The 20064-nt window shown below is 42.5% G+C and overlaps 1 protein-coding gene across 10 annotated transcripts in view; it reads left to right on the top strand.

Annotated features, from left to right (window-relative positions):
• MAP4K4 (mitogen-activated protein kinase kinase kinase kinase 4) overlaps positions 1–18560 on the top strand; it is a 163499-nt gene extending 144939 nt beyond the window's left edge. For 8 of the 10 annotated variants that reach the window (XM_064710554.1, XM_064710498.1, XM_064710508.1 and 5 more), the window contains 9 exons: positions 285–402; positions 671–841; positions 4969–5117; positions 10253–10382; positions 12732–12832; positions 13551–13700; positions 14537–14696; positions 16687–16826; positions 17531–18560. In XM_064710554.1, coding sequence (XP_064566624.1) covers positions 285–402; positions 671–841; positions 4969–5117; positions 10253–10382; positions 12732–12832; positions 13551–13700; positions 14537–14696; positions 16687–16826; positions 17531–17614 — 1203 coding nt within the window. In that variant the 3' untranslated portion in view covers positions 17615–18560. The remainder of the gene's footprint in view (positions 1–284; positions 403–670; positions 842–4968; positions 5118–10252; positions 10383–12731; positions 12833–13550; positions 13701–14536; positions 14697–16686; positions 16827–17530) is intronic. The other 2 variants (XM_064710528.1, XM_064710479.1) reach the window with 1 other exon arrangement.
• The last annotated feature ends 1504 nt before the right edge of the window (positions 18561–20064 follow it).

Raw genomic sequence — 20064 nt, 5'->3', positions numbered from 1 at the left:
CTTGCTTTGTGCCTGATTGTAGTGGTCTGTACTAAAAAGCTTTGCTAGCAGCTGAGGTTCAGGGATGACAATTCAGCTAATTGCATTTTGCTGTAACATGTGCAGTGTGCATATATATCTAGCTCAGGTGTGGTGCCTGCAGTGCTTTGTGTATCTATAAAGGAAGTATAAAAGCTTGGGGAGGCTCTGTAGCATAATTCCATAGTGCCTTTAAAATGTTGGTGTTTGTTATCCATGCTTTTTTATTGTCATTAATATTAATAAAGTTGAAATTTACATTGCAGACTCAGTCCGCTAGTAACACACTCCAGAAACACAAATCTTCCTCCTCCTTTACACCTTTTATAGACCCCAGATTACTACAGATTTCTCCATCTAGTGGGACAACTGTGACTTCTGTGGGTAAGTAAAGTAGCTGAAGACAACAATTAAAAAAGGGTTCAGTGACTTCAGTGGCTCTTTAAAGTACTTAAGAATGTTACCATCACGCTTTTTATTTGTTTTGCAACGGATTGCATAATTTAATTTCTTTTTCCATTTACATTTCTTACAAAAATTAGGACTCTCTCACTGTTCTCAGTTACTGATTTGGTTTGTATGATATAAAAAATATATGTTCAGAATCCAGCACTTGAAGGGTATTACATGCACATTATTTTTTTTCTTTCAGTAGGATTTTCTAGTGAAGCAATGAGATCAGAGGCAATAAGGCAAGACCCTACACGGAAAGGATCAGTTGTCAATGTGAACCCCACAAACACACGGCCACAGAGCGACACCCCAGAAATTCGCAAATACAAGAAGAGATTCAATTCTGAGATCCTGTGTGCGGCCTTATGGGGTAAAGCAAACCTGTTATTGCCTTGCCATTCCTGAAATGTAATGTCCCAGTAGGAGCTTTCAGCCTTTGATAATCTATCTCCAAAACTGCAGCTGTTTCTCTGCATTTATTCACTGCTTGTTTACATCTTTTTTGTTGCAAGACCTGATTATTATTGTGTTTTTTATAATATGTTGCTTCTACTTTGTTATAATTTCCCACTGGTACATATATGCTTCTGATGGCACAGTTTAGACTGAGAATCACAGAATTATTAGGGTTGGAAAGGACCTCTGGGATCATCAAGTCCAGCCTTTGACTAAACACCATGGGATCAGCTAGACCACGGCACTGTGTGCCCCATCCAGTCATATCTTGAACTCTTGCAGGGATGATAGCTCTTATCGCCTCTGTGGGCAGCCTGTTCCAATGCTTAACCATACTTTCAGTGGAAAAGTTCTTCCTGGTATCCAACCTGAGCTTGCCCTGTCATAGCTTGAGGCTGTGTCCTCTTTCCCTGTCACAGGTTGTCTGGGAAAGGCTTCATGCAGTTCATCAGGATGTTCTTTTCAGCCCATTCCAAACCCTGCTGGTGCATCTCTTGCAGCTTTTGGGAGCTTGTAGTAGTCCTTGCACTGTACACCTGGTGCACACAGGGTATTCTTTTGAAAAATTATCATCTTCTTGAGGCTCTTGCTAATGTATCATTGCAGGGCTTGATTAAAGTGTGTTGTGTTACCTTGTTACCTCAGTCATCAGTTTATGCAGAAAGTAAGACAGAAAAGAAAAGGATAGAGAACAATTCCTATTCTGAGGCTTAGCTTTGTTAAAAGTGATTACTGCAGAGAGAAGCTGGGTATGAGATGTCAGCTGACCAAGTCTGTCTGGTTTTCTTGTCACTAGGGATAATTTGTGTTGGTGTCAGACAGTCAGGATCCCACACTTGATCAGGCTTCGAGCACTGCCTGTTGCCTGCTGCAATGTAGAATCTCTGCTGCAATCCCTAGTGAATGTTTTTCTGTGTTGTTTGTTTCCTGACCAGAATCTGTGAATTAGTTTTTTCATTATCTAAATATTAATAGTTGATGCTTGTGTATGTTACATACATACTTATCTAGTATCCCTAAAGTTGGCAGATTATAAATGCACATGCAGGTCTTTAAAAAACTTTGGAAGAAGAGAATTGGCCATTGCCCTAAGGTATATGATTATTGTAAAGGTAACACAGTCCCTTATCTTTTTTACTTTTTTTATAGCTCTTTCCAAGGCTTTAGTTCTCTTTTGGGGTTATGTCCAGCATTTCCTGTTTCTGAGAACAGCTCTTTTGTCCCAATCTTCTTTCCTGCATAGCTGTGTCAATGAAATAACTCTCCCAACACCTTGTCTTCCTATCTGCTGTTTTCTTTATTTCCAGAATTTACTGCTAAGAATTTTTGCCTCAACACTATTTCTGCTTGAATTTCTGTGTGACATTCTCTGATAAAGTTAAGACTTGTGCAAATTTAAACTTTGAGGCTGTGAGAGGCCAAAGGCAGAGAGAAATCATATGGTGTCAGTAAAGATGACTCATAATTTCTCTGATCTGCCTTGTTTTGCCAGTAGCAATTCGTGTTAATGGTTTTATATTTCTTTGATCTATATATCTGTCTGTTAGGGTGGTTTAAAGAATACGTGTAAAATCCTAGAGGTGTTGTACAGCTGTAACACAGCCCTTCACTGAACATTCAGGGCCAAACTGATGGTGATACAAGTTGGTACACACGCTTACTTCTTGATAAAGTTTAACTTCCTTCACCCTTAAGAAAATTAAACCATTTCATGGTGATGCTTTCTATTCAAAAAGAGAGGGGCTTGCTTTGATTTGCCTTTACCAGTGGTAATGCCAGTAGTATCTGGCAAGCTGTTAATTGCATTAGGTCTCTGATGCTGCTTCTTCTGGCTCTGAGTGGTGAAAGCCAATGTTAATTACATGGATGCAGTAACACAGATTCTTACACCCAGCCTCCACAGACAGCCTGTACTTTTTCAGGAAGCATTTCCATTTGTTTGAAAAAACCAGAGCTGCTTAATTGTAGGGTGGCAGCAGAAGAGCTCTGTTGTCTGTGAGTGAGGAGGGTGTCTGCGCTCTAAAATACAAGCCCTGCTTGCCACCAGTGTAACACCTCATTAGTTTCATCTAAAGTGCGCATAGCTGAGGGAAGGGGTTGGGCACAGGTGTGCATGAGAGCTCAAAGCAGGAACAGCTGCACCAGCAAGGCAGAGGCAGGAGGGGTGAGGGTGGAGGCAGGAGCAGTGGAGTCTTGATGGAGGACAAGGAGGGGAAGGGACCCTGAGGGAGCAGTTTGCATGTGGCTTGCTTTGAATTATGCCCACCCTGGAAAAGGTGCAGAAATGCATCTTGAAGCTTCAGCTTTAGTCAGTGGGTACTGGAGCTGCAGGAAGGAGAGCAGCTGCTGGGCACTTCCTTGGCTGGCTTGGTGCTGCTTCAGCCTGTGCTAAGCATGACTTGTGTGTGGCTCACTGTCCCTGCTTCCTTCTGCCTCTTCCCAGTCTGAGGATTGTCCCAGTAAGAGGGACAGGCAGTGTGAAATGCTGTTGGGTGAAGTGGCCATTGCCCATGGGGGCTGTGGGGTGGGATCCAGTGGGTGCAAACCAGTTGGGAGATGCGGAGGTGAGAGGTGGTGGGCAGCACAGGGATGAAGGAAGTGTCAGCAGCTGAAGGAGAGCCTGGAGGGTGACAGGGCTCCCAGGAGAAGTATTAGAACAGCAAATCTAAGCAAAGATGCCTTGGGGGCCGCTGGGGCCTCGGAAGTTTTCTTACTGAAAAGGGTAGGGAGAGGATAACGGAGAGATGCATGATGATTTCTGAACTCACTATGGGCTACATCTGTTTTTCTCATCCACCCAGAGGCTTTTAAAGCCAGCACCAGCAGCTCATCCCCTTCCCCATCATTACTGCTTCCCCCTAACACCCTCTCCCCTTTCAGAGGCGCCATGTGCCCCCTGGGTCAGGCATAATGCGCCCTCCTTGGTATCCAGGGGGTGTTTAGGTGAGCAATAATGCCCTTTTTCAGTACTCTGAGAAGGCACATCACTGCTGTAGGTGCACTGATACACACACACACACACACACCTGGGCCCACCTGCTCTATCAGAAAAGAGCCCATTGGCCCCAGTGTAGTTGTATGTGGGAGTTAATTGTCTGACTAGGGATTAAGACCATTCATCAGTGTAACTATGATCATCTTCTGTGAGTTTTGCTTTTCTTACTTCATTATTTTATTGTGCTAAAGCATGGCAAGTTTTGTATTGGGATTGCCACATGGAAGTCTAATCAAGTGAGTCATATATTGATGTGATTTCCATTTTCTGTACTGTACTTGAACTATCTCTGTAAAATTTGTGAACTTCTGGACTTAAACACTATTGCAAAGAAATAGTTATTAAATTTAAGAGTGATAATATATTAATAGATATTTAAAACTTAGTCCCATATATATCTATTATATTAAAAATGTAATTAATTCTAAATAGTAAGGTTTTATGGACTCTTGGAGTGTTTCAGTGGATCTTTGGAACTTTGTATAAAGAAACTGGCCTACTGACTTTTCTCATCTATATTTCCTTGATCTTTAGGAGAAGCCTTTGGGAACACAAGATTACTGTAGTTCCTCTAGTTTTAACATTCAGATGGAAAAGATTGTTGTGAAGCTGGGAACAAACACAGTGCTTACCCTTTTGTGGAAGGGCTGCAACACAACCTGTTTCTCCCAGTGGGAACTGTTTTTATTGCCATGTCAACAGCATCCTCCTAACAACAGCTTACACGTCTTTGGAATGCACAGGCTTGCATGCCACTTTGTGCCTCATCCCTCCTTCCAACATTAGTATGCCTTTTTTTTTTTGGAAACTGATGCTCTGGAAAGCTCTCTGTGGTCTACCAGTCTCTTACTCTCTTGAACACTGTTTGGTGTCAGTAGACACTGTGGGCAGGCAGTGTAGAGAGCCTCTACAGCAGGAGATCTTTCAGGCTACAGGCAATGGAGACCCCATCAGCAGTGGTTAGACCTGCTTGAAACAAGACAGTTCCTCAGGATATGTGAGAAAAAGTGCTTACTAACTTGGATGTCTGGTTTTGTTTTTTCTAGGAGTGAACTTGTTGGTGGGCACTGAAAGTGGTCTGATGCTGCTAGACAGAAGTGGGCAGGGGAAGGTTTATCCACTCATCAATCGAAGACGATTCCAGCAAATGGATGTACTTGAAGGGCTGAATGTCTTGGTGACAATTTCTGGTAAGGTTGACTGTTGAATGTCATATTTTACTTCCATGTGGCTTAGTATGACAGAAAGATTTTCTTGGCAGCCTGTGCTTCAAGAGGGAAGTCCTGACTGAAGTCAGTGGGTTTCCCATCATTTCATCTCTGAGTCTACAGTTTATTTCTGCAAGTTTTCCACACAACACCCATGCCTGCTTGCTCCCTATCCTTCCTTCTGTGGGGTGACCTTTAAAAATGCTGCCTGAGTTTGTGGGAAATGTCTGACTCTGTTTCCTTGTTCAGTATTTGAGAGCTGGAAGTTTCTGTTTGTGATGTTTGGGAAAATAGCATTCTTTCCCCTCTGTCACGATTACTTTCTACCTGGCCTTTTTCTAACTAAAACACTACATGCTCCTTGGTTTAAGGACATTTTTTTTTGTGTATTAAAATCTGTAGAATGGGGAAAGCTCTTGCAAAATAGGGAAGTAAGAGTGATGTGCAGTAAAAGTGTGAGAGTAGTACAGTGTGTACATGGTGTGGAAATAACCAGAGTGAGAAGGCAGATTGGTGCCTGATCTCTCACTGGGTGCAACTTGGGAATGGCAAAGCAATGGGATATGAAGGGTGGTGGTGATGCTTGTGTTTGTTTTGTGTGTACTGATGAAAAATGTGTTTTATGAAGCTTGAGGTTCCAGACTCTTTGGCTCCAGAAAGTTACGGCATAACTTTAACCTGCTGTTGAATAATCTGATGTGGTGCATTGCTGGTCTTTCTTCACAGGTGCTGTTCAGCCAGTTACCTTTTGTTTTGTTTGGTTTGGGAAGTCAGCCTTGGCTATGCTGTGTGTGTGTGATGGGGAGAGGATGTTACGTGAGGTTTCTCACAGGATTTGCTGCTGTTGTTCAAATCCACCTAAATTTTTTTGAGGCTCTGGAACCTCTCTATGTGTGCTGGAGGAGCTCTCTGGCTCTCCCAACACTTGTTCAAAAGGACACACGCATTAGACAATTTAGTGGAATTTAGAGCATTGGTGATGCTGTGTTACCACAGATCCGAAGAGCCATGCCCATGCTGCTGTCATCAACACGGGATTTGTTTCTGTCTGGAGCAACTGAATTTTATTGGCTTGTCACTTGCTACATGCTCAGATACAGCTATGCTGTGAAATCTATAAAAAGAAAAAGATGAATCAAGCAGCGTTTAAAAATACACAACCTGCTGTGTGTCCTTTTGATGTCTAATGCACTATGTTAAAATATAAGCTGTTTGAAAGGCACTATTTGATAGAGTTTATTTTATAGCAGACCTTGTCAACAAAAATACTGTATAATCCAACTTGTGTAAAATCTGTTAGTTTGAAACATATCCTACACAAATCACAAGTGTCTGTGATTCAGTCTTGTGTATAATTGTTTAAGTTTATTTATTTTTGCATCAGTCACAATTGAAGTACCCTGACACATCCGTTTTCTTTGTTTCCTTCAAAACTATTGCTTCCTCTGTGGAGACACGCTACATTAACCCTTAAGAAATCAGCTGATCCTTGGTTGTTCTGTGCCTTTGTGTCTGTGCCATCTCCTGTGTTTTATGGGAGGTTACTGGAGTATCAGGCAGAAGAGGCATCCTTGCCCAGTGAAAGGCAGGGCTGGGGGAGCATATTCAATGAACATCTAATGCTGTTACGCCCAAACTTCCCCTTATACCCTCCTTTTGTCTTCTCTGCTGCACATCTCAGTTCTTTACCCCCATGCTGGACTTCCCTAAGTATCTTTTTATTTGTGATGTGTTGCTTCACGTCTCCAGGCAAAATTGGAATGCTGGGGTTGAGGGTATGTTTCTGCAAATGGTGTGTTTTGCAGATTAGTGATGGAACTGTCTCTGAGCTTTGTCCCAGCACTGCTACAGCCTTGCTGGAAGCATTGTGCAGCTCACTGTGGTGCACTCAGCCATTTGTTCCCCTGAGTTTTTTGGGAAGTGATGTGCTGATGGTGGTAGGGTTTGAAAGGTGTCACCACGTTGTGCTAAGAAGTTGCAGTGTGTTAGGATTTTGAGGGGATTGTCACCTAAACTTGCTTTAAATAGACAATAGAGTCTGAAAACATGAAATCAGTTCTTGACCCAATTTATGTTTGAAATACAGAACTTTCTGACAACAAAGCTTTTGATACTGAGATACTGAGCCTGCTAGAAATGGTACAAGAGAGCCTTGCAGATAAAGCCAAGAGTAGTTGATTGGTGCTTCAGTTCATGTTGTTGAGAGGCAAGAAACAGTTTCATCTGCTCTGGTGATAGATACAGTACAGACTCATAAACGCTGAAGGAGAGAGCAGCAACGTGTGCATGCAGAACACGCTCCAGTTGTGGCTCCCTGGGGGTTTTGCCAGCCCAGCTGGCTGATGGTGGCACCAGGAAGGTAGGAAGAGATGACAGAGTGGAAGAACTGGTTGGAATCTGCCTGGTTAATAATTAAAAACCACAGTGACAATAAAAACAAAAAACTCAATATAGGAAAAGGCTTTGCATTTGAAAGTATGCCTGTGGGAGGATCCAAGCTGGGTGTTCTCACAGAATTCACTGTCTGATTAGTTCATTTGATGGCTGGAGCAGAGTTTTCTTTCTTATTTCATGATCATAAAGATTAGATCCCTGCAAAAAATAAAAAATACCAGAATTCTGAAGGCTGTTTAAACTGACTGGTAGAGCTTTACAAGGAGAAGGATCTAATCTCCCCCACTCCAAAAGCGAACATTAAGAGCAGCATAACTTGTTGAAATAAATGCATAGCCATGTTTATATAACTAACCGGTTCTGCTCTTTTCATGTCAGGCTGCAGAAAGGCAGAGGAATTTCCTGTCTTGTGACTTTTCCTTGTGGTCTAGACACCAGAACACAATGGGAACACACTTGAGATATTTCTCAGTTGTTTTGAAAAATGTTTCTGGTTGGAGAGAAATACCCTGGTGCATATCATGTGAATCAAAAGGAAAAAAGTAGCCACATGCTGGGAAATTCCCATGTGCACTGTTTGTTCTGAGTCTTAAAGTTTGACTAAGTTATTGGGGAACCTACAACCATGGAAATATCTGAGGCAGAATTTGTCTCCTTGTGGGCAGGGACTCAGCATGGTTTTGAAAGCATTGGTACATTGTAGAGACCCTGAGCCTTCTGAGCTCTTTCTTGCCCAGAACTGCAGTGGCTTCTGATCTGAACTATGTTTCCTATTTTTCAGTGTTTTTAAAAAAGCCTTTGTGGCTATCATTTGCAGTGTTTTCATGAAAGGATCTTTTCTTGGTTACATGTGGGACTTTTGGAAATACTGTTTCCTGCACTAGTCCTCCAGATCTTGAGAAAGCTACCAGAGTGGTAGGGCTTGACCCCTTTATGAAACACAGCTTTCTAAATATTAAGTCTGGAGGTAAATCAGGGTACTAATTTACTGCCAAATCTATAATCCCATTTGTAATGGAGATAAACAAAAGATAGTGCAGTTACTTCACATTTCATTGCATGGCATCAGAACAGAAGGGCTTCTAAAGTTGGGTAGCAGATCCAGTATTTACAATTACCTCTCCAATTCCACTTTAAGCTTAGTGAACAGATTTTTTACTTTGAAATTGCCTCCTCTTTTCCTCCTGTCCTTTCCCATCCAAATAATCATCAAAATATCTTTTAGACCGTGTGTCTTTTTAATGCAATGGCTTGTGGTGCCGGAGTCCATGGAGAATCCTGTTTGCAAGCTGTGCTTCCCCACATTGCTGCCCCAGCCCCTGCAGATGCTTTTCCTGACAAGCCTGGCTCTGTTAGGGGATCCCTTACTGTCAGGGTAGGGGGTTTGTTCCAGCTGCAGCCCCGCAGTGTGGAGCTGGCTGTGCACAGCAGGATGGGCTCAGGGCTCAGGCCTCTTGTCCTGCTGCAGCCAGTATCCCCTGAGCAGCCACCTGTGAACACATCTGGCAGTGTCCTGTGAAAACGTGACAAATTCAAGACATTTAGCTGAACTCTATAGCTGGATCTGGCTGGCAGGCTGCCAGGTGTGGCATCTTGTTACATGGTGGCTTTTGGCAGCACAGACCAGTAGGGTGTTGCTTGGCCAGCCCAGCAGTGACTGCAGCACAGGTCACCTGTCTCCCTCTCGCCTCCAGTGGCTGAAACACAGGAAAGACACATGGCTCCTCATTGTGGCTGGTGCAGCAGAGCATGGAGCTACTCTGCTGACAGGTGGGGTCCCTGAGGGCATCTCCTGTAGCCCTTCCTTTCCAAGAGACCTCATGGAGCCTTGTGAAATGGCTGCTGGTCAAAGCAGGGATGATCTCCCTTCTTCAGCCACAGCTTAATCTGTAAAACTGTAATGGTTCCAAGCAGCAAAGCAGTTGGAGAAAAAGAGGATGCAAGCTTTAAGTATGTGCATTTAGGGCCATTTTCTCACTAGCTCAATAAATACTTTGTAGGCCATTAATTGTTAAAGAATCAGTGGTAAACTTTATCATGAACCTTGCTTTGCATTCTAAGAGGCCTTCTTGTATTGAGAGTTAAAAGTCTGAGCTGTATTTTGATGACGTGGCAGATGCTGTGTCAGGTGAAGATAGGGCAGCCTGGGCAGGTAGCTTCTTTCACCTGTGGAGAAGAAACACCTCTCTCAGTTTCTGTGTGCAGCCTGGTAAGTATTACACACTTGCAGCTCAAGGGAAGGGCTGCTGACAAAGCAGGCATCAGCTTTTAGCAAGCAGATGAAGTTCCAGGTCTCACATTCCATCCTGCTGCTCTCCTACAGTTTTGTGTCTAAAAGAACCACTCTGACTCAGTTATATCTATATATCTATATATCTATATAAAATCTCAGTGCATGACTCTTTGGTGCTTTTGTTGTGTGACTTCCCTGTTCTAGTGGAAGTTGTCTTGGTCCTAAGAACCGGACAGCTGAAGAGTTGTTCCCTTGAGTTTGTCATTTATGTCTGTGTGATATTACCATGTGTATCTATCATTGATTAACAGGAAAGGGCATGTCTGGGTGGAGTCTGGAGTGAAGCTGTTGTGGATGAAAAACTGAGGGAGATTTCTGTGGTTGCAGCATTTTCTCCTTCATTGTTGGTTTGTTTTGCAGAGCTTTCTGTTTGCCTGGGTAGGGCTTTTTGCAAGTATCTTCCTTTTTTTTTTTTTCATTTTGTGTTCAGGTAAGAAGAACAAGTTGCGAGTTTACTATTTGTCATGGTTAAGAAATAAAATCCTGCACAATGATCCTGAGGTAGAAAAGAAACAGGGCTGGACTACGGTGGGCGACTTGGAAGGCTGTGTGCACTATAAAGTTGGTGAGTAGCAAATGCAGTAATCAGATAGTTAGGATAAAGGATGGCTGAGAAGGGGAACTGCAATACATGAAGCTATTTGGTTTATGGTTTGGTTTGTTCTATTTCTAGCTGTCTTATCTGTCTCTCAGGGTGAACTTGCGGGCAGAGCACCAAAATGGCAAGTTACAGGGTTAAATCGAAGATGAGAGGGGATTTTGTGGTGGGATGGTGGGTTGGGAACTGGAGAGTGTGCAAATCCCATCTATCTCCTTCCTGTAATGGATGCAGCTTCCAGAAGGGTGCTGATCTGGGCAGTGAGGGCTGGTAACATTTCACCCCCTCTTGAGGTAATAGAGGGATTCCAGCAACTGTTTCCTTTACTATCAAGTTTCCCATATTTTTTACCATGATGAATTTACATGCTGGAATAGATTGAAAAAGTCTCTCTTTAATGTAGATTTTAGAGACTGGGAGAAAGAAAAAAAGTGTGAGGAGGAAGAAAGGCCAGGTAGCAGATGAGCTTTGGGGAAGAACCTGGGCACAGCAGCATGTCTGTAACTCCTGGGTGATTAACTGATTCCTCTTAGCTCATGAAATTCCCTAATTCCATCTCAGATCTGCTGCAGTACAGTTACAGAATCAAATGTGTTTTCACCAGGTAGGTGCCCTTTGAGTGGTTTTAAGTAATTTAAATGGATTTGGTTATAGAAACTTCCATCAAAGCTGGTGCAAGGACATGTGGCATTCACAGCCAGTGGAGTATATTCAGTGAGCCTGCTGCCCTGCAGGTGGGAATGTGAACCAAGAGCTCTTTCTGCTGCTTCAGTTTCACGGTGCATCCTAATGGGCACTGGCTGTTGCCTCTGATTTGATTTTCTCCCAGGAACCAGCTCAGTTCCTTTCCAGCTGTGTCAGTCAGTGCGGAGCAGCAGCAATCAAACTGTTCTCAGTCTCCTCCTGTCACGCGTGTGCTCTTGGAAAAACCTGCTAATGGGGCGTAATCAATAACAATGGCAGTAAGTGACTGCCGAGCCAGGAGCCTGACCCCGAAAACAATTAATAATGCACTCCTCTGGTATCGTACCCCAGGGTGTCAGCAGCATAATGAAGTGGCCTGTTAACAATACATCAGCAGCTATTGAAAGGAGGCTTTCCAGCAGGGAAGCGTCTGAAACAAAGAGCATTCTCTTCCTGATGAAGAGGGGTTTGTTAGCCTGGGCTGCAGCCTGGCACTGAACTTGCCTCTGAGCCACAGAAATACAGTGGGTGTTTTCAGGTAGTGCGAGGCCTCTGACAGCTGTGCTTCAGTTCCCAAGGAGGAGAGCTCTGCCAGGAGCTGGGCTTGCGGTCTGGACGCTGTCACCGAGGCAGCTGGCACTGATCACTTCCTTGTCTCTTTGATGCAACAGGGGTCTCCGATGGCGGGCTGAAGTGGTATTTATGGATCTCAGTTGCTTCAGGCAACTTTTGGCTCCTCTAAATGAGAAATTGCTCTTTTGAAACTTAAGATTTGGGTGAATTCCCAGATAGCACCCAGAGCAAATAATAAGAATTATCAAATGTCCCCTTTCACAGATGAGGTGGTTTTGTTCAACATCCCCCTCTTCCCCGTGAAAAAATTCCAGGAAGTCTTGTAAGCTAGACAAGACCGAACAAAAGCTCTGTTTTTAGTCAGTACAGCTGTGGAGGTTGAGAGACTTTTTTTTGTCAGTTGAAGAAGTGTCAAGTCCCTTAACACTTAGAGCTCAGTCTTGCTTTCCTGCAGAGTTCAAAGAGCAAGTAGTAGCATGGATCATTAATATAATGACCCTTTATTTCTGATAAATTATGTAATTTTTGTTTTCTTTTTCTCAAATGAGTTATCTCAGAATTTAGGGACAAAGGAAAGTGCTCCACTATTAAGCTTGTCTTTTGCTCTTGAAATTGAGTTATGTTGTAATTTTCATTTCTTCCTCCTTTCCTCTGGGTAATTTTTCCATCAGCTCAAACTAACACTGTTGTGACTGGAACTGCCAGTAATGGACTCTTCCACAGTCACAGCCTTCTTTTATTGGAATGTTCCTGAAAACAACTTTTCTTGTCTTGATGACTAAGCACTGTCCAATATGGAAAAACATAAGTGAAAATAAGTAGTGACTAGTTAATTCTAAAGATGGTAACATGGTCACTTGCTAGCAAGAGTAATGACTTTCTGCAGCATAAACGTATCAAAGAGCTAAACTACATAGAAGTAGCAATCCTAAAATGCAATGCTACTAAACTCTCAAAATTACAGTATTTTTTAATGCTTACATAACTTGTCTTCTTTCTTGATGTAACTGGAATAACTTTGGAATTATGCTGAATTCTTGTTTGTTTTCTTAATTTCAGTAAAATATGAAAGAATCAAGTTCTTGGTAATTGCATTGAAGAGTTCTGTGGAAGTCTATGCATGGGCACCAAAGCCATACCATAAATTTATGGCCTTTAAGGTAACAGTATATTTCAGCCATAGATCGGATTTTCTCATAACCACCTGCAGTTATCCCTTTTACAAAAATGTTCTGACATTGTGTCATGGCCATATTCCAAGTTCTTTGATAAATCTCCACAAACTTGGTGTTATATTTTAATTTAGGAGTTTTTTTTTTTTAAATCTAAGAATCAATACATTTAAAGGTCTAAATTGTAACTGAGCATAAACTAATAATGACACAACATCACAAGTTTTTCTTTGCTCTCTCTATTAATAAAACATGGAACAGAGAGAAGTGGACTGAGTCTAAGCTGCTTTGTCAGAGCAGAGCAAGCAATGAAGTGATATTCAGCTATGGGACTGTTTTTGAATATTGCTAGAATGAAATCAGCTGGCTTGGTGTAATTGCAGGCTGGTTTACAGACAGTTACTGTGGGTTGTGTAGATCAAAGTACTACAGGAGTGCCCAATTGCCCTGAACTTTGGGAAGAACAATTCTTAATAAAAAAGCAAATGGACCAAGTAAACCCTGTAGAAAATAGCTTAGGTGATTGAAATGCAGCAGTTTGCAGAGTAGTCTGTCCATGAGAGATGTGTCAGCCTGATGGGTCTGGTGTGCAGCGACCAGAGGGATGTGGAGGAATAAATCCACAATGTGTGCATGTGAGCATGTTTTTATACACCCCATTGTTGTTCTAAGCAGTAAAGTAATCTCACTGATGGTTGTCTCACAGTCATTTGGAGAACTGGTACATAAGCCATTGCTGGTGGATCTCACTGTAGAAGAGGGTCAGAGACTAAAAGTGATCTATGGCTCCTGCGCTGGCTTCCATGCTGTGGATGTGGATTCAGGATCGGTCTATGATATTTATCTACCAACACATGTAAGAGCTGCTGTTGTGTCTGGCTTTTTCTCTTTCTTTCTGGTGGGTCACCCCCCATGTCCAACCCCTTCCTTTCCCCACATGACCAATGTGTCAGGCTGTCCCTGGGGATCACTGCCAGATGTTTGCAGTGGTATATTGGGTATATAAGGGGTCTCAGCAGATATGGCCACATGTGCTATGGAGTTTGTGTCTCACAGTCAGTCCTCACCTCATAGTCAGTGTGTCTCTATGGTTTGGAGTTGCCCACTCAGATCTGGTGAGGACCAGTGTGACTGTGTCAGGGGTGACAGCTAAATGCCCGAGTACCCTGCAGAGGTCCAGCAGCACAAATGACACAGCAGCCCAAGGGTTGGGTTCTTGCAACCCAAGAAAGGATTGGCAAAGACCAGGTGACCGTAGCTACCAAGTTTTCGTGTTTATTGTACACAGAGGTGTCAGATGGGCCACCCCAAGCCCTATTTAATGCAGTGCAGAGATTTGAGGTCGGCATCTGCTCTTCTTGCTCCAGCTCCCTTTCTGCATATGGAAAGAAATGGGGACCCCTACAGAGAAATTAATCTTTCCTCACTTTAGATGTCTGCCTTAAGATTGAGAGGATTTCTGCTCCAAGGGTTTACAGGTCTTGCTCACTGTGGTGTCTAGCTTGAGGGCAGCAGATACAGCGCTTGTGAAGTGAGTGAATTTGGGACTCAATGATCTTTAGGGTCCCTTCCATCCCAAGCCATCCTACGATTCTGTGAATCCCTGATATGTCAGCCAAAACCAAAATCCCCCATCCCTTTCTTCTAGCACAGGCTCTGCAGCATTAAACGCTTCCCCTTCTGTCTCCGTAGATCCAGAGCAGTATCCAACCTCACGCAATCATCATCCTCCCAAACACGGATGGGATGGAGCTGCTGGTCTGCTACGAGGATGAAGGAGTTTATGTCAACACATATGGAAGGATAACCAAGGATGTGGTTCTGCAGTGGGGAGAAATGCCAACTTCAGTTGGTAAGTGCCTCTGGTGAGCCATGCGCTCTTAGGGAGTGTGAGTCTGTGTGCACGTGGGCAGAAGGAGGAAACATCCAGTGTGCTGCTTCTGCATCTGAAGGCATGCTGTATTATTTCTGGGAAACAACTGTGCAAAGTGAGGAGTAATCATATGGCCTGATTCTTCAGCCTTGTGCTGAAGTTTTTGTGAATAAAACCCAAACAAGCAAGTTGAGGAGCTCATGATTGAGAAATTCACTATGACCTCTGTAGGTCCTCTGTACCTCTGTAGAAATTCACCATGGCCTGCTGCAGAATTTTTGCTAGACAGCCACAAAGTTGTGGAAACCTTTCAGTATAAAGGCATATAAAGTGGCAGATGAGTAAAACACTATGGGTAAATCTGTGTAGATAACAAAAGGTGTACCTCATTTGATGTCTTTAATTCACCCTCAGATTGCTTGTGTCTCCTAGCACCATCCTCCCTCATCTCTCCAGCTCAAAATAAGATTGAGAATGAGAACAGTGAGTGTAGTACCCGGGTACACACCAGAGTCCCTCCTGCTTGTGCTGCTGTAATTCAGTGCAGAGCAAAGCAAGGGCTATAGGCACACCCTCCTTTTGTTGGGCAAGCAGATTGCATTTTATGGGCTGTGGGATGGCTGCACATATTGGGAGATGATGAATGATAGCTGTTTGAGCAACAGTGCAGGAGGAAATTGAAAGAAGTTAGATGCACAGCATGTTCCCTCGTGTGCTGATTAACTCTTGACTAGATCTAAAAGCAAGCAGAATATATCAGCTGGCAAATTCCAGAGCCTTTGGAGACTTGAATGCTTGTGAAGTAGTAAATGGCACTGAGGCCACCAACACCATCTGAACATCTCATCTGGCAATTTTTATTAACTGTTGGGCCCAGTTAGCACTAGTGGAGCATTTAAAAAGGAATAATTTTCCATTGGGATGGTATATGCGCTGTTGGTGTACATTATACTGTAGTAGATAATTTGATTTCATTTCACTGAAAACTAATATGAAAATGTTATATAAAAGGAAAGTACTGTAATATTAAATGCTTTTTAATTTTGCTGGCTAGGAAGTCCTTGTCATTCTTCTGTTAAGTATGCATGCAAACCAGAGGCAACAGCTTAGTCTTCATTAAGTCCCCTTGCTATTTTTCACAGGATTCCTAAGACTGTCTATCAAATTTCTTTGTGAATATACCTTTTCATAATGCTGGTGATTTTACTTTTTATTTAATTTGCTTACTGCTATCAAAAATAGATTTTTTCCCCTCCACTACTAATCTGTGTTACCTGTGGCACTCGAAAGAAAAAATGTTTGATTTGTTATTTTATTTGTGCACAAAGGGATGCAGTATGTCAAATAATAATATTTCTACTTTGAGAGCTTAATGTGAACCTCTTGTGAGATACACAGAATGATTTGCAGTTGGCTTTCTCAAGATCAGTTTTTCAATTATTACTCCTATTAAGAAAGGCTAGGTAATTTTTTTCTAGTTTTACCTTTCCCTCTCATTCTTTGTTTTTGCTGACAAACTCAATCAAGGAGGGAAAATAACACAAGACCTAGAGCTGGTGCTTGGGACACATTGTAGTGGATGGGCTTAGCCTATTTAAACCTTGGCTTCTGCTTTCTCCTAGTCACCACCTAATTAATATGTCTGTTTGTCTCAGACTTGGAAGAAAAAGCCTGTGTAAAAACTCAATGTTCCTTCCATTTAATTAAAGGTTATAAAGTTTCCTTTCTTATAAATGCTCAAGGAAGAAGTATATAACACAGAAAACACGCAAAAGAAATTTAAATTAAAAAGGGTGTTTTTTAGGGATCTTGAATGTTCTGAGGACAGAAATAGCCCTCGGAACATGTGTGTAGCTACAATAAGGCACATGCAGGTAATTTTTATCTAGAGTGTGTCAGGATATTCTGTGCTTTTCCCATTTCTCCTGTTGCCCTCTGCCCATCCTAATGTGCTGTTTTCCTTCCAAAGCATACATCCGATCTAACCAGATCATGGGCTGGGGAGAAAAAGCAATCGAAATACGGTCGGTGGAAACTGGACACTTGGATGGTGTGTTCATGCACAAAAGGGCACAGAGACTCAAATTCTTATGTGAACGCAACGACAAGGTACATTCCCTCCCACCAAGGTTTTTGCCAAGATGATAAACGTGTACTTCAGTTGGGTGCTCAGGTTGGGGTGACCCTGAGCAGCAGCCAAACACCCAGCCAGCCTCAAGCTCTCTCCCCTTACCCACGGAAGAGAAAGGAAGTAGTCAGAAGGCAAAAAGACTCATGGATCGAGATATGGACAGTTTAGTAAGACAGCTTTTATATGCAAGCCAGACAAAATAAAGAGTTAATACATGGTCTCCCATGGGCAGGTGGATGTCCAGATGTTTGTGTCCACACACAATGCTTGCTTGAGAAGGCAGATGTCATCACCACAGCGTCCCTCCTTTCCCTGAGCTTTTTTTGGTGTACACAATGCTGTATGTTATGGGACATCCATTGGGTCAGTTTGGCGTAGCTGTCCCAGCATTGTCCCCTTCCAGTCTTTTGCCCATCCCAGCCCACTGGCCTTTTAGGGGTGAGGATGCTGGAGAGAAAGCCTTGATAACTGTGCCAGTGTTGTTCAGCAGTAGCCACAATAGGGATGTGTTAACAACACTGTTTAACATAGGTGCAGAGCCCTGCACCCCACAGGCCGCTGTGAGGAGCATCAGCTCCATCCCCACCAGCCCAGACCAGCACTGCAGATACTGGGAGAGTGAAGGCACATTGGAACCACTGCTGTCCTGCCTGTTGAATTTGCCCATCTCTTTTCTTTGCAGGTTTTCTTTGCCTCCGTGCGGTCAGGTGGAAGCAGTCAAGTCTATTTCATGACCCTTGGCAGGACTTCACTTCTGAGCTGGTAGAAGCAGTGGGATTTGGAGAGGAATTGCTGACATCCAGAGTCTGAGATCTTCATAACTTGGAATTATTTTCAACTGGAGTACAGACCTGCACGAGTGCAGCACTCTGTGTAAATGTGTGTGCAGGCATCACTGGTGTTAGGTTTCTTTATGTTTTTCAACTGAGGCTGCGAGGCAGCTGGTGCTGTAAAGATATTGCCATCAGGTGCTACAATGTCTTGGAGATTTGGGATCACGCTAGAAAGCTACAGGTCTTCTTTTCCCTTCAGCTCCAGTGTTCCTAGGATTTGAAGGACTCTGTTTGTTAGTGTTAAAACAGAGGAGGGGGGAGAAAAGGAAGAAAAACAAACCAGGCTTACCATGACCATGCTGTTTGTTGAGTGGACAGGAGGCAGGCAAGAGAAGGTGAGAAGTGGTGTAGAGAGTCAGACTGGCTGAAACAGAGGGCAGATCTAGTCTAGTAATGTTAACAATGTATTTAATTGACATTTCTTTTTTGTAATGTGACAATATGTGGACAAAGAGGAAGGTGCAGGTTTTAAGAAGTTAATATTTATAAAATGTGAAAGACACAGTGACTAGGATAACTTCTTTTTGGGGACAGGGAGGGTGGGAAGGGGCTTGGGGTGGAATTCTTAGGGGTTTTTTGTTTCTGCAGTTTTATTTTGGCCTGGCCAATAACTTTAGTCATTTTCTGTGTACCAGGTGTTGCCTGAAACATGTGCAGGTGATTAAAAAAAAAAAAAAGGAAAAAAAATTTCATTTTCTATAATGATTCTGTGTTAGGCCAGAACTTGGTTATGTCACAGTATTAGCACTGCCTCAGTTAAAGGTTTAATTTTTGTTTAAACCTAGAAGTGCAACAACAGTTTTACCACAGTCTGCACTCGCAGAACTAAAAAAAAAAAGAAAAAAAAAGAAAAAAAAGAGAAATAAAATCCAAACTACATATGTTTATTTTTTTGTGCCTACCTCATTGTTTTTAATGCATAAAATAAAAGAGGTGGTTTAGTTTATACGTTTTTAGAAGAAAACCATTAATGTCTAATTTAATCTTAATACCAAAACTACCAGATTGAAAGGTTTCTGACTGTTATTGCATAGCAAGTTTCAGCAGGAGGAGCGAGTAGTCCCTTGGGGCAAGAGTCGTAGCGGTATGGCAGTGAGACACTGATTAATGTAATCTGCTTACAAAATTTGGCAAAGCAAGCATTTTTTAAACCAATTTCATCCTTAACAGAAGTATGAATTTAGCCTAAACCAGAGGTTTGACTCTTCTAACACATGGGCTTAGTAACAGGCAGGTAAAAGTAACTAGGCTAGTTCTATAAACTGTTAAATGTTGTAGGAAACATTTTGGGGCGGTGATGTTTTTCTTTTTTAAGAATGCAATGCACTAAAACTCTTTTAAGAATGTAGTTAATACTGCTTATTCATAAAAACAGCGTATACCTGTGTTTAGATGTAAGATCCCAGCTCTGGCTTTTTTCCTTTCTTTTTTTTTTTTTTTCTTTTTTTAAAGTCAGTTTTATTTTATGAATAAGTTCTGACATTTTTAATAAATGTCTTGAGAGTAATAATTTGTTTAGTGGCTACATGTTCATTACTTGAGAAATCTTGAGTGTATAATAATCTGTTGGTGTTGTAATAATGCACAGTGTCACGATTCAGCCATTTTCCTTTTTGTTTGGTTTTTTTTTTTTTTTTTTTTGTTCCTAATTCCTTTGGTGGGGTACTTTGCTGACAGCTGCCTTAAGCTGTTCATTCAGTGAACAGGCTCTCAGTGTTTCATGGGCTTTGTCTTCTGCTGTGGTTAACTTTCCTTCATGGCATGACAGGTAGGGCTTTTTAAACACATGTTCTTCAGTTCAGTCAAGCTGATGGCTCGAGCGACTGGTCACACAATCAATTTAGAGCCAGGAGCACCAAGTGTGCAAAGCTCAGACTCAAAGACCCTTCCTTTGGTGTCCAATCTGACTGCTGTAAATCCTAATCAGCGCTGTGCTGAGGACTCTCCTTCGAGCATCGCGGACGGCTGAAAGGCGAGCGGTAAATGCGTAACCTCCAGCGCATGCGTGTGCACACAGCAACCCCCACTCCCCCACCCCCAAAAAGAATCAAAACTCAAGAAAGCCTTACATTTGCTGGCGGAGGAATACCTAGAACTATTTTTTTTTAATTGTATGACTTTTGGATAGTGTTGAAGGTGAAGGATGTGTTCTTTTCAGGCCCGGTGTGGTCAGCCAGAAGAACGATCGACCTTTTGTACTATGATGAACTAAAGGGGACTCGGAGACACAACGTGATGGTAGACATGGGTGTGATCACAGAGCTGCCCTGTAGTGTAGTTTGCCGAAGCTGATTCGATCGAATGTCAGTCTGCGTGATTTAAATCTTCCAGTGCTATGTGGTCAAAATTAATCTAGTCCTTGAAAGCTGATGCTGTTCACCTA

This window comes from Zonotrichia leucophrys, chromosome 1, assembly GCF_028769735.1.
Source record: "Zonotrichia leucophrys gambelii isolate GWCS_2022_RI chromosome 1, RI_Zleu_2.0, whole genome shotgun sequence".
Classification (NCBI taxonomy): domain Eukaryota; kingdom Metazoa; phylum Chordata; class Aves; order Passeriformes; family Passerellidae; genus Zonotrichia; species Zonotrichia leucophrys.
This window is presented reverse-complemented; position numbering and strand designations above follow the sequence as displayed.